Source organism: Dipodomys merriami, unplaced genomic scaffold, assembly GCF_024711535.1.
Source record: "Dipodomys merriami isolate MVZ:Mamm:240054 unplaced genomic scaffold, mDipMer1.0.p SCAF_11, whole genome shotgun sequence".
Lineage (NCBI taxonomy): Eukaryota > Metazoa > Chordata > Mammalia > Rodentia > Heteromyidae > Dipodomys > Dipodomys merriami.
In genome coordinates this window covers 45,859,237-45,872,101 of record NW_027202382.1, presented here as the reverse complement: position 1 = coordinate 45,872,101, position 12,865 = coordinate 45,859,237, and the positions used below count along the sequence as shown (strand labels likewise).

At 63.5% G+C, this 12,865-nt stretch overlaps 1 protein-coding gene across 9 annotated transcripts in view; it reads right to left on the bottom strand.

Moving 5' to 3' along the window:
• Ntng2 (netrin G2) overlaps positions 1-12,865 on the bottom strand; it is a 50,088-nt gene continuing 37,223 nt past the window's right edge. For 3 of the 9 annotated variants that reach the window (XM_070014891.1, XM_070014892.1, XM_070014893.1), the window contains exons 4-11: positions 9,795-9,967; positions 7,527-7,553; positions 6,943-7,080; positions 4,393-4,527; positions 3,625-3,720; positions 1,792-1,959; positions 1,073-1,207; positions 1-673 (exon numbers count right to left, since the gene is read on the bottom strand). In XM_070014891.1, coding sequence (XP_069870992.1) covers positions 444-673; positions 1,073-1,207; positions 1,792-1,959; positions 3,625-3,720; positions 4,393-4,527; positions 6,943-7,080; positions 7,527-7,553; positions 9,795-9,967 — 1,102 coding nt within the window. In that variant the 3' untranslated portion in view covers positions 1-443. The remainder of the gene's footprint in view (positions 674-1,072; positions 1,208-1,791; positions 1,960-3,624; positions 3,721-4,392; positions 4,528-6,942; positions 7,081-7,526; positions 7,554-9,794; positions 9,968-12,865) is intronic. The other 6 variants (XM_070014894.1, XM_070014896.1, XM_070014897.1 and 3 more) reach the window with 6 other exon arrangements.

The following is a 12,865-nucleotide window of genomic DNA, read 5'->3' as shown; positions in this document are numbered from 1 at the left end:
CAGCAGTGAGCACGGTTTACTGGGCCCCTCCTCCTCCCGGCCCCGCGGGGACCGCGCCCGCGTCCCCCGCACCCGGGGCGGGCCGGCCGGGCCAAAACAGTTCTCTACAAAACCCGCCTGGCCGTGCCGGCGCCGACCCCGCTCCCGGCCCCGACGGGGCGCCCGGCCCCGCTCCCCCGACGGGGCGCCCGACCCCGCTCCCCCGACGGGGCGCCCGCGGGCGGCGAAGGACCAATCCAGACTAGAAAAGAATGGGGCCGGCGGCGGGGGCCGCGCCCCTCCCGGTCCCGGCTCGCCCCGCGGAGAACGAGAGGGACGAGAGGAGGGCGGAGGAGGAGAGCGGGCGCCGGGCTCCGGGTCGCGGCGGCGCCGGGGCCGCCGGTAGCACCTGGGAGCAGCGGGGCCGCCCCTGCCGCCGTCGGGCCCGGGCCCGGCCGCGGGGCTCAGCAGCCCGGGCGCGCGGCCAGCCCCAGCAGCAGCAGGCAGCCGAGCAGCGTGGCGGGGCTGGGCGCGGCCCCGGGCGCGCGGCCGCAGTCCGGGCCGCCGTCGGCGAGGTCGCAGCGGGGCTGCTCGCAGCGGGCGCCGGCGAAGCCGCGCGGACAGGCGCAGCGCTGGTTCTGCAGGCAGGTGCCGCCGTTCTGGCACAGCAGCTGGTCGTCGTCGCACACGTTGGCTGCGGGGCGGAGGGGGGCGGTTGGAGGCCGGGGCCCGGACGGCGACGGCGGCCGCGCGACCCCCGAGCCTCCAGCTCCGCTCCCGCCCCGCGGGGCACCGTCACCACTCCGCCCGCGGGGCTCAGCGGATCTCGGCTGCCTCCTCCCGCGCCAGCCCGAAGCCCGGCCTCCGGGGCGGTGCCCGCCGAGGCCCCGCCCACAGCGCCCGCCCCCGGCCCCGCCCACAGCGCCCGGCCCCCCGAGGCCCCGCCCCACGGCGCCAGGCCCCGCCCCGCGCCCGAGGCCCCGCCCACAGCGCCCGGCCCCCGAGGCCCCGCCCACAGCGCCCGGCCCCCGAGGCCCCGCCCACAGCGCCCGGCCCCGCCCCACGGCGCCAGGCCCCGCCCCGCGTCACTCACGGTAGCAGCCTTGCCGCCAGTAGTGCGTGGGCAGGCAGTCGTCGCACTTGGGCCCCGCCGCTCCCTCGCGGCACTCGCAGAAGCCGGTCTCGTTGCACCGGTCGTGCACAGAGCCGATCTGGTTGCAGTTGCACTCTGGGGGGCACACGGGCCGGCGAGGCGGTCAGCGGGGCCCCTGCGCGCGGTGCGGCGGGCGGGCCTGGGTCTTTCCTGCGCTGGGGGCGCCCCTCCTCGAGCAGCCCCCCCCCCAGCCCACTGTGCCCCGGCGGCCGGGCGGCAGGGAGAGGGGCGCCCACTCGGACCCAGGGCCGGCGGCGCCCGGCCTCGGCAGCCGAGGGCGTCACCGCAGGCCTGGGGGCTGACCCGGCCCGGCTTCGCGGGCTGCCGCCCCGCCGTGCGGGCGCGGCCCGGAGATGGGCGGCGTGGGGGCAGGGCGGCCCTGGAGACCCTTCCAGAACACTGGTGTGGATGGCGGGCTGTGGAGTTGGCTTGGAGTCCGTACCCTGGCCCTGGCCGAGGCCTGCACGGCCTCCCTGGGTGTGTGAGGCCCTGGAGGGCAGCTTCGGCCACCAACAGGGGCAAAAGCCCTGTCCCCTCATCCAGCTCCGGGTTTTGCCGCGGGAGCCCAGAGAGGGGCAGGGCCTGCGCGAACGCACACAGCACACAGCGAAGCAAGCCTGCGCTCCCGCCCGCCCTCCCCAGGGCCCGGCCGCGCTCACCGATGCACACGTTCTCGTCGTCCAGCTCCGCCGAGCCGTTGCGGTAGTAGCCCAGACGGCAGTGCTGGCAGTGCTGGCCACGCGTGTTGTGCTTGCAGCTCACGCAGGTCACCACGTTCAGGAAATCAATGTAGCTGCAGCGGTTGGAGTGGCCGTAACACTCGCAGTCTGGTCCAGCCAGCCGGGAAGAGAAACACTGGGGCTCAGTGAGCATTGTGGGAAACGGAGGCAGGGCGAGAGGAAGGCCTCACCGCAGGGCATGCAGGGAGGGGACCTGGAAGGTCCCTACGCCTTGGACACTGGGGAACCTCGGAGCCCATGGCCAGGATGATTAGGTGGGTCATGCAAGGAGACTGGGGTCATGCTGCTAGACTGTGCCCTCAGACAGTGTCCACACACACACACACACACACACACACACACACACACACACACACACACACACACACACACACACACACACACACACACACACACACACACACACACACACACACACACACACACACACACACACACACACACAGAGCGGGGCTCCGTGGATGGAAAGGCATGCATGCGTGTTGGGAATGATGGGGGGCCAGGAGCTTCCTCCCATGCTGCTTTGGAAGTGTTGGAGGAAGGAAATGGCCGTCCTGCCCTTGCAGACCCCTTTTTTCTTTCTTTCCTTCTTTTAGTTCTGAATCCTGGTTCCAAACGTGCTAGGCGAGATCTCTACCGCTCACTTAGGTCCCCAGTCCTAGGTTCTGGGGTTTGAACTTCAAGCCTCAAGCTCCTACTTAGCTTTTTCACTCCAGGCTGGTGCCCTACCACTTGAGCCAAACTTCCACTCCTGGCCTTTTTTGTTTGTTTGTTTTGCTGGTTAATTGAAGATAAGATTTGTTTGCTTGGTTGGCAATCCTCAGCTCAGCCTCCTGAGTAGCTAGGATTGGAGATGGGAGCCACCAGCGCCCAGCATTTCCAGTCCTTGGCAGCCAGGATCACAGGCGTGCTCAACCGTGCCCTTCTGAGCCTTCCACGCCTCCGCTTGCCACCAGGGTGCCAGGTTTTGCAGACTCTGACACTCGATGTTCCCCAGCCCTGGCCCTGCTCTCGTGGCTGCCACAGCCCCATGGCAGGAAGAGCCCTTCTGCCACGCTGCCCTCCCGCGTGCCGCCCTATACCTCATCCTTGGGCAAACCCTCCCAGTGGCTCTGCAGGTCCCACGACCACTTGGGGCAAGGATTCTGGGGCTTATGAAGCACCACAGTGAGGGGGTCACTTTGGGGGTTCCTCCTGAGGGACTCAGTCTCCCACACCACTGAGCAGGAAGGCCAGGAAAAAGGGACGCTGGCCTGCACAAGCCCACACCACCTTGCATCTCTCCCAGGAGGCGGGTGCTGACCACACCTCAGGGGTCGGGTCTTGAGACCCTGGAGACATTTCCATGGGCTGTGGCTGGGCCTCCGGGACCTGGCCCTCCTCTCAGCCCTCCAGACGCAGGGAGGCGGCGAGGCGTCCACTAAGAGTCACAAAGGGCATCGGTGACTGAGTGTCCCAGATTCTGGGCCAACCAAGAGGAGCCCTGGGCTGCACCTCCCAGGGGGGCTGGGACAGGCTATTTCTGGCAGCCACACTGCCTGCCACCCGGCCCAAGTTGCCTTCTGACTCATACCTGCTCCCAGCTCCCTTGGGGCCGGAAGGCCAGAGGGAAGGGAGGCTCGGTTTCACCTTGACCCAGCTACTCCACGAGGGTTTCCCAAACTGGCACCGGCCTCTGTCCTGCATGGGTCTTCTCCAGTGAAAGTGAGGGGCCATGTTGGGAGAGCCGCCCCCACCCGGGGCCTTCCTTACCTTGGAATTCTTCAATGGGCATCACTTCAGGAGATTTGGGCTTGAGCTGGAAAAGTCTGGAGCCCTGGGCAGGGGCCACAGTAACAGTGCCCACAGCTTGGAGAGATGAGAAACAGACTTTTCAAACCCATAGCTCAGCTACTCAGGGCGAACTGCCTGGACCAAGGGGAAAAGCTGGAGAAGACGTCTCCTGCATGCGCTGGGCCAGCTGGGGCCCGTCTGCTCAGAGCTGAGGCTGGGTGGCCGCTCCAGAGCCAGAACACAGCCCTGCGGTGGGAGCTGCACCCTCACTCAGCCCTGCCTCCTCCTCACACGGTGTAAGACACCTGCTGGGGCTCAGAGCGCTAAGGTGCCCCCTGGCTTCAAATCCAGACTCTAAACCTGGCACTAGAGACTTGCTTCTCCCTTGCTGTCTGAAGCCATCTTCCTCCTCTGCTCCGGCTGAGTCCTTGACTGTCCAGGATTGTGACTCTTGGGTGTCAGGCGGAAGTGGGGTGTCTGGACCCTCACAGCTACAGCACGGCCATGCTTGGGCCTCTCCCTCACTGTGCCACACTGGCCAGCAGAGGGCGCTCCAAGCCTTGCTCACGGCTCAGAGCCGGAGCTGGGGAGGAACTTGAGGTGCTGGAACTTGAGGTGTGGAATGGGGTTGGGCAGGGACAGCCTACCTTCCTGTCTGTTCCCTGTGTGCCCATCTCACTCCAATCCTCCCTACCCTCATTTCATTCTTGCGGTTCCCCTCCCACCCGGGTCCCCGCCTATGTCCACCTGTGGCCTCCACTGCAGCGTTCTGGGGCCTTGGGTCTGTGCTAGGTCCTGTCCCCATACCTTCTGCCCGGGAGGACACCAAGGGCCAGCGGGGGCTCTCCCCAAAGGGGGCAGCCATGGATGGCTTGGTCCACTCTTGGGAGGAAGAAGAGAAGAAGCCAAGTCATGTGAGGGGTGACGCCCACAAACCCCATCACCCCCATATGAGCAGCAGCACTAAAGAAAGAGAAAGCCATCTACACTGGCCAAGAGATCTGGGTCTCGACCCATTACAGAGGCAGCATCTACACTACTGCAGGCGTGGAGGACACAGGTGCTGAAAGGCAGGCCAGAGGGGGCCGGGCTGTGGGCTTCCGACAGCCCTTTCTTGAGTCTCTGCCGAAGGGCAGAGTTGGACCTGCGTCTGGGCTCAGACCTCCCTGTGCTGAGTTGCTGAGCGATGCTACAGGTGGTCAACATAGTAGATGTGTCAGAAGGCCACCTGTCCAGCCCATCTGGGCACCAGAGGTCCCCCCTGGCCACCGCCTTCCTTTGGATGCCTGGTTTGAGCTCATTCTCATCGGGACACCAGTGGCAGCCAGCCAGTCCCTCCGAGACACTGCCTTACATTTGCTTTTCTTCAGACTGACTGAGCATAAGGAGCACAGGGCTGCTGGGGACGGCGGCTCATGTCTGTCAGCTACTCAGGAGGCTGAGATCTGAAGATCACAATTTGAAGCCTGCTTGGGCAGGAAAGTCTGTGAGGCTCTTATCTCCAATGAACTGCCCCAAAGCTGGAAGTGGAGCTGTAGCTTAAGTGGTAGTGTTAGCTTTGAGTGTCAAAAAGTCAGGGACAGTGCCTAGACCCTGAGTTTGAGCCCCGATACTGCATTTTAAAAGAAGAAGAAGAGGAAGGAGAAGAGGAAGAAGGAGAAGAAGATGAAGAGGGAGGAGGAGGAGGAGGAGGAGGAGGAGGAGGAGGAGGGGCGGGGCTGGCAAAGGCAGGCTTGGTGCCGTGTTGAGATTCAAAGGACAGAGCTGGAGGGGCTGGGAGAGGGCTGAGTGCTCCCACTTCTCAAAGGGATTACCAGAGAGTTGATGGGGAAAGAAAAAAGAAAATCTCCCAGCTAAAAAGTGTCGGAGTCTTCTCAGCAGGGAGTCAGGAGCCTTTGGACTTCAGATTGACATTAATGTGGTGTTCAGTGGGGAGAGGAGGCGGCAGGGCCTAATTGGCAAGGGTTTAATTAGCGCTGGGGTAGGAGCAGCCCTGAGGGCATCTTGCTTTGCAGCCTGGCTGACCCCACCGCAGTGCGCATGTCCTCCCCCCCAGCTGCTGCCTGCCAGACAGCTTGACATTGGCAGAGAGGAGAAACATCTGGACCAGGAGATCAGGGCCCTGCTGGACTCTGGCCAAAGAGGTCAAAGCACCTGTTGGAAGGGGCCTGGTTGGGGGGATTCAGGACTGTTCTGACCGTATCAGGCCCTGTCTGCCCCTCTGGGGCTTCTGTGGGCCTGATGTAAAGGTGGGGACTATGGGTTGGGGCACTAAGTGGCGGCTGGAGTGACACAGCCCTGTTCCAGCCCCGTTCACGCGTCCCCATCAACCTGGGACCGTGGGCGGCTGCTGCTGCTCTCTTTTCTTTCCTCTATTTTTTTTCCTCTCCAAAACATAGCTTTGTGGAGGTATAATCCGCACACTATATAAATCCAGCCACTTCTGCCCGGGCCTCAGCACCTTTCCTGTGGGGAAAGGAAATTTTAACCTGCATCTCACAGAGCTGAGTGTGAGGGCTCTGACAGCGCTTAGCCAGAGCCGGCTCCCACCACCCGGCACCATCATCATGAAGAATGCACTTCTAGCCCAGCACGGTGGCTCACCCCTGTAATCCCAGCTACTCAGAGGCTAGGGTCTGAGGATCATAGTTTGAAGCCAGCTGGGGCAGGAAAGTCTGGGAAACTTATCTCCAATTAACCACCCAAAAAGCCAGAATAGGAGCCTGTGGTTCAAGTGGTGGAGCACTAGCCTTGAGCACACAAGCTCAGAGACAGTGCCCAGGTCCTGAGTCCAAGCCCAAGAACCAGCACCAAAAAACAAAACAAAACAAAACAAAAAACACAAAAATAAAGGGGCTTCAGCAGCTACACAGGAGTTGGGGGCCCCTTTGACTCGAGGCTCCTGTAGCTAAGCGTCAGTAGGAGCTGCTCATGGGCTGGGCCCAGGCTACTTGGATGAACCAGGGAGGCAGGTGCACGTGGGGAGACAGGGCCCCGTCTTCGGTGGAGCGAGGGTGGCCTTGCTGTCACAGCAAGCGCCCCCTGGGGCGGAGGGCCATGGATCGGACGTCTTGAACTGACGATGCTTACTGGATCTTCTGGCTGGGGCTGGGTGGCAGGTTGGCCGGGGAGGTCAGGAGGCCCCCTCTGCCTGGGATCTTGTGCCTCTAGGGTTCTAGCATTTTCTACGCTAAGAAGCAAGCACCTAGGGTCCCCAGGCCTGAGGAAGGCCAGGACTCCAGCTAGAGGCACCAAGGGAGGGGCCACGGGGCTCCCTGGCGGGGCTCTGGTACCTACCTGTGGGCTGGGGGCTGAGGGGGACTGGGGGGGCCGGGGAAGTGGACGTGGGAGGGGTGGGAGGGGTGGAACCCCTGCCCGGGGCCTCAGTGACCGCGGGGGTTTGGGGCGCAGGCTCCTTCTGGGCCTTGCCGATGCCTGGCAAGAGAAAAGCAAGAGTGATGGAGGAAGCTCTGAGACTGACCAGCGTCACAAGCCAGGGCCCTGCCGGCCCAGCTTCCTTCTAGCACCTTCTCTGCCTGCTGGTGTGGGAGGGGCAGGGTGGACACCCTGTCCTGAGAGCTGAGCTGACCTGGACAGCCAGAGCACAGGACCGGGCCTGGGCTGCTCCTGCCCAGGGAGGGAGGGGATGCTGTCTACCCAGGGGGTCAAAGGGCAACTCCTCCCCCCATTGAGGCCACGCCCACTTTCCAAAGCAGGACCCAGGAAGCTCCTGAGGATGGAGGGGTGTCACCACACAGAGGAGGGCTGGGAGGGAGCGCAGAGGGGGTGTCTGAGGGGGCTGCGGCTCAGAGGGACATCCGGCCCCTTCTCTCCATTTCCAGAACATGCAGCGCCCCGTGCCCGCGTGGCCCTGTACTTACTGCCGAAGGCCGAGCCCACAGCAGCGCCTGCGGGGAGACAAGAGGGTCACAGAGCTGAGGAGGAGGCCCCAGCCCGGTGGAGGGGGCAGGGCGGGTGCTGAGGGGCCCTGGGGAAGGGGATGGGGGGAGGGCCTGAGCACCTGCTGCTCCCCCTCCCCCCACGCTCACCACCTCTGAAAGGCAGGATCCCTAGTAGCCCACTGACCAGATGGGGAAACTGAGGCTGGGAACTGCTAAGCAGCCCTTCTGATGGGATCTCAGAATTCGGGGCCTCTGGGCAGGTCAGGGAGCGGCTCCCCTCGAGGAAGGGGAAGACAACCACGCCAGCAGCTGCTGAGCCGAGGCTTCCTGCACCAGCCACACTGGGCCGCCGTGGCCCCAGCGCTGTGGTCTGGGAACCCACGCGGGATGGGCCCAGGCGTGGACGGGCGGGCCTCGGGCCCTGGTTTTCTGTCTGTGCCCCGGGAATGAAGGAGGCCCAGGGGTGAGCGCTGCCCGTGGGAGCCGGCAGCGGCCTGTGTGGAAGTCCTGACAAAGGACCCGAGGCAGCAGCCGTGGGGTGCGTGGTCCCCGGGCCTCTCCTGCGTGGCAAGGGCTGTGGCCGGTCTGGTTGGCTGGGGAGGACGAGCTGCCTGGCGCTCCTTGCTACACCCACATCTGGGCAGCCTGTGTGGTATGGGGGTCCCCCAGGGTGGGGCCGAGCAGCTGGGCCCCGAGGGCATCATGGGGACTCCCCAGTGGGAGGATCCCATCCTGAGAGCCCCAGCACACCCAGGGGTGCGGACACGGGGACCTGGGGTGGGGGTGACCTCACAGGGGCCTCGTACACGTGTGTGTGTGTGTGTGTGTGTGTGTGTGTGTGGCTGATGAGCCGGGGGCTCTGCTCCCCGACACCCAGGGAGGGCAGGCCCAGGGCAGAGGCTGGCGGGACAGGTGAGGTGAAGCCCCCTGGGGCCTCCGTGGTGGTCAGGGAGGGCGGAGGCCAGGCTAGACAGCTGTGAGCGGAGACCGTGGCGGGGGCGCCTCCGCAATGTGGGGTGCTGTCTCCTGTGGCTCCCGGCGTGGCCTCGCGCCGCAGCCCCGGCCAGCGTAAAGCCACGCGGATCTGTCACGGGCGAGGGCGGCCCGGACGGGCCGGGGCCGGGCAGCGCGGCGGCTGCGCGGCTCGGCCTGTGGCTCTGGGCCCAGGATGTGGCCTTGACCCCCAGCGCTGGCCTGGCACCGGGAAGGTGCTGGTCTGGCTGGGAGCTGAAGCTGGAGGACTAAGCACAGGTCATGCCGGCGCAGCCTCAAGCCACAGACAGGTGTGAGAGCACCCCGGGGCCGACGGTGTTCACGGTGCAGAGCCACGTGGGCTCCCCCGCAGGGCCCCGGGCTGGGCTGACAGCAGGCGCCAGGGGCTCAGGGCAGCGCCTCTGAAAAACGGGGTCACAGCCCAGTTCCCGGAGGCAGGCTGAGGGCCGGGGAGGGGAACGGGCTGCACGCGGCACCCGAGTCACGCTGTGGCCTCCCCACAGCCGAATCCCTGCAGCTCGGAGCTCTGCGGAGCGCAGGGGACTGCAGCGACGTCTGACAGATGTGTGCGCGCGCGTGCCCAGTATGTATGCACGTGCCCATGCGTGCCCGCTGGTGTGCGCGCGCTTTGTATATACAGGCATGGGCGTGCGTGCAAGTGTATGCCCATGTGTTGCATGTGTCTGCACAACCCCCACCTCTTGGGCTCTGGAGGGCGGGGCGTGTGCATGCACAGGCGCTGTGGGCGGGGCGTGTGTACGCACAGGCACTGTGGGTGGGACGTGAGTGTAGTGTACAGGCGCTGTGGGCGGGGCATGTCTACACACAGGCTGGGGCGGGGCGTGTGTACCCACAGGTTGGGGGCGGGGCGTGTGTACGCACAGGCTGGGGGCGGGGCATGTGTACGCAAGGCTGGGGGCGGGGCGTGTGTACCCACAGGCTGGGGGCGGGGCGTGTGTACCCACAGGCTGGGGGCGGGGCGTGTGTATCCACCGGCACTGTGGGTGGGGCGTGTGCACCCACAGGCACTGTGGGTGGGGCATAAGTACTGTACAGGTTTAGGGGCGGGGCGTGTATACGCACAGGCGCTGTGGGCAGGGCATGTCTACACACAGGCTGGGGCGGGGCGTGTGCATTCACAGGTTGGGGGTGGGGCGTGTGTACGCACAGGCTGTGGGCGGGGCGTGTGTGCGCACAGGCGCTGTGGGCGGGGCGTGCGCACGCACAGGCTGGGGGCGGGGCGTGTGTACGTACAGGCGTTGGGCGAGCCGTGCGGCAGCGGCAGGTAGGAGCCGGCGCGCCAGGCCCGCGTGCGGAAGTTCTTCTTGCACTTGCCGCAGTCCGGGCCGGTGGTGTTGTGCTCGCACTCGCACTGCAGGCTGCCCTCGCGCACCGAGCACAGGTTGGCGTGCAGGTTGCACTTGCACCTGGGGAGATGCAGAGGTGGAGGTCAGCGGGTTCCCGGGCAGCCCGCCCGGCCCCTGGCCCAGGCGAGCCCACAGGACAGAGCCACACGCCCGGGGCCCGTCAGGCCGCCCCCACTGCCCCGGCTGCGGGGTGCCGGCCGAGGGGTCCTCCCACCGCAGGCCCAGGATTCCCTGCGGCCCACCCTGCACGCTCCCACGACGGCTCCTGGGACCTCCTCATCCTAAACGCGGTGCTTGGATGCGTGCACGCGCGTGATACGTGTGCGTGCACGTGCATTGCGTGCGCACGTGCGTGTGTGCGCGCCGGTCTTGGGGCCACCGCCGTCTCGTAGCCTTTCTGCTCAAGGCTGGCCCCTCCCCTTGAGCCACGGCTCTACTGCGTTTGGCTGGTGACTTGGACGCAGGTTTTGCAGACTTTCTTGCCCAGGCGGCTACCCGCCTGGACCCTCGGAGTGCCCCGAGTGCGCGGATTACAGGCCCGCGCCCCCCTTGGCTCCGATCACCTCGGCGGGAGCCTGAGCCCCGCCACGGGAACCGGCCTGGGCTCAAAGCCATTAACCTAACACGTGGAGTGTGTGTGAAGACTCTTAAAGGTCGTCGTTTTAGCCAGACATCGGTGGTCATGCCGGTAATCATAGCTATTAGGAGGCTGAGACCAGGAGGATCACAGTTTGAAGCTAGCCTGGGCAGTAGTCTGCCAGACTCCATCTCCCAATGATGGAGCCAAATGCAGGACCGGAGGGTATGGGTCAAGTAGTACAGCACCAGCTGTGGAGCAAGGAAGCTGAACAAGGGCACAAGGCCTGGAGCTGAAGCGGCATGCATGCACGTGCACGCGTGCGCGCACACACACAGACACACACGTGCATGCGCACACACCCTGGTCCTTTAACGTTCCACAGAATGGAGTTATCTGACGTCTGGACATGCTTGGAGATTGGATGGAAGGGCTGGGCCATAGGCCCTGGGCCGGGGGAGAGGAGATCCTCAAGTCCAGTCACAGAGGGACCAGCCCTCTGCATTCTGATGTGGGAAGATTTCCAAGATTTCAATATTTGGAAAAAGCAAATTGCACACTGATGCGCTCTGTAAGAATTGTATTTTTATTAAACTATGCAAGGAAAAAACATGCACAGGGTGCCTGTTGAGTGGCAAGTTCTGAGCTGGGGACAGAGTAAAATGATCTGTGAAGCTGGTGGGGTAGGGTCTAACAGGGAGATAATGAAGAATTAGTGACGGGTGCTGGGAAGGAAGAGATGGTTCCAGTACGAGGGACTTTTTATTTTTGGTCATGGGACTTGAACTGGGCCTGGGCGCTGTCCCTCAGCTCCTTCCCTTCATGGCTAGTGCTCTACCACTTGAGCCACAGCACCACTTCCAGTTTTCTGAGTGGTTTATTGGAGATGAGAGTCTCAGGGACTTTCCTGCACAGACGCTTTGAAATGTGATCCTCAGATCTCAGCCTCCTGAGTAGCTAGGCTTATAAGCATGAGCCACCTGCACCTGGCCAGGGACTTTTTGTTGAAGCAATATTGGAACTTGAAATCAGGGCCTACTCTCAGCCTTTTTGCTCACACTTGAGCCATGCCTCCAGCCTGGCTTTTTGCTGGTTATTTTAGAGATGAGTCCTATAGATTTGTCTGCCACGACTGGCTTTGAACTGTGATCCTCAGCCTTCTGAGTAGCTAGGATCACAAGCATGAGCCACCGGTGCCAGCTTTTTTGTACTGGCTAATATGTGTGTGTGTGTGTGTGTGTGTGTGTGTGTGTGTACTGGAGCTTGAATTCAGGGCTTGAGCACTGTCCCTTAGCTAGTGCTCCACCACTTGAGCCATAGCTCCACTTCTGGCTTTTTGCTAGCTAATTGGAGGTTAAGAGTCTCACAGACTTTCCAGTCCAGGCTAGACCAATGAAGAGATTGGGGAGAGGCCTGGGGCGGGGAGGGTTCCTGGAGTGGGGAGGGGGCTGGAGTAGAGGGGCCTGGGGTGGGAAGGGGCTGGGAGGGGGCTTGGGGCAGGGCGGGGCCTCAGGTGGGTGTGCTGTCTTGGCGCCAGGCACACCTGGGGTGTGGCATTGTCCCTCAGGGTTTCCTTCATCACTAAGATGGTTTTGGGGCGCTGAGGACATGGCTGTGTGGGCGCTTGCCTGGATCCCAGACCCTGGCTCCCACACGGAGGGGGATGTTCCTGAGTGTGTAACAGCATGTCTTCCCCGGTGTTTGGTGCTCCCACATCTGGTCCTCCAGATCCTCCCAGGCAGACCTCTCAAGGTCATCCTGGGTGCAGCCATCCAGGGTGACTAAGTCTGGTGTCCCAGCACCACCTCTACCACAGTGTGCTGTGGACCTACTGTGTGCTGTGGACCTACTGTGTGCTGTGGACCTACTGTGTGCTGTGGACCTACTGTGTGCTGTGGACCTACTGTGTGCTGTGGAAGGCACGGAGGGGGATGGACAGGCACGAGCTGGCACTGCGGCTCCTCCTCCTGAGGATGCCGCCCCCCCTTTGCCAGCATAGGATGCTCTCCAAATCACCACACTTATGGCCTCCACCCAGCCTGTTCCACAACAACCAGATTCACAGTAAGTGCACATTTGTCCTTTGAAGGTTCTGATAAGTCCTGCAGGGAAGAAACACATCTGACAGAAGCTGGTTTTTAAATGCATTTGACCTCAGAAGGGTATTTTTTCTTTCTGAATTTCTATTTAACACCCCGCTGAGGGAGCTGGAGAGGAACACCTCGGGTGTACGAAGCCGGGGATGCACCCCACTGCCCGCCCAAGGAAGGAGTATTTTTAGCTGTCAGCCCCATAGCAAGAAGCTTGCCGTGCGCTTGGGGCGCACACACTGACCTTGGCTGCTCACAGATCATGGGGCTGGGGGAGCAGCGAGTCCGAGC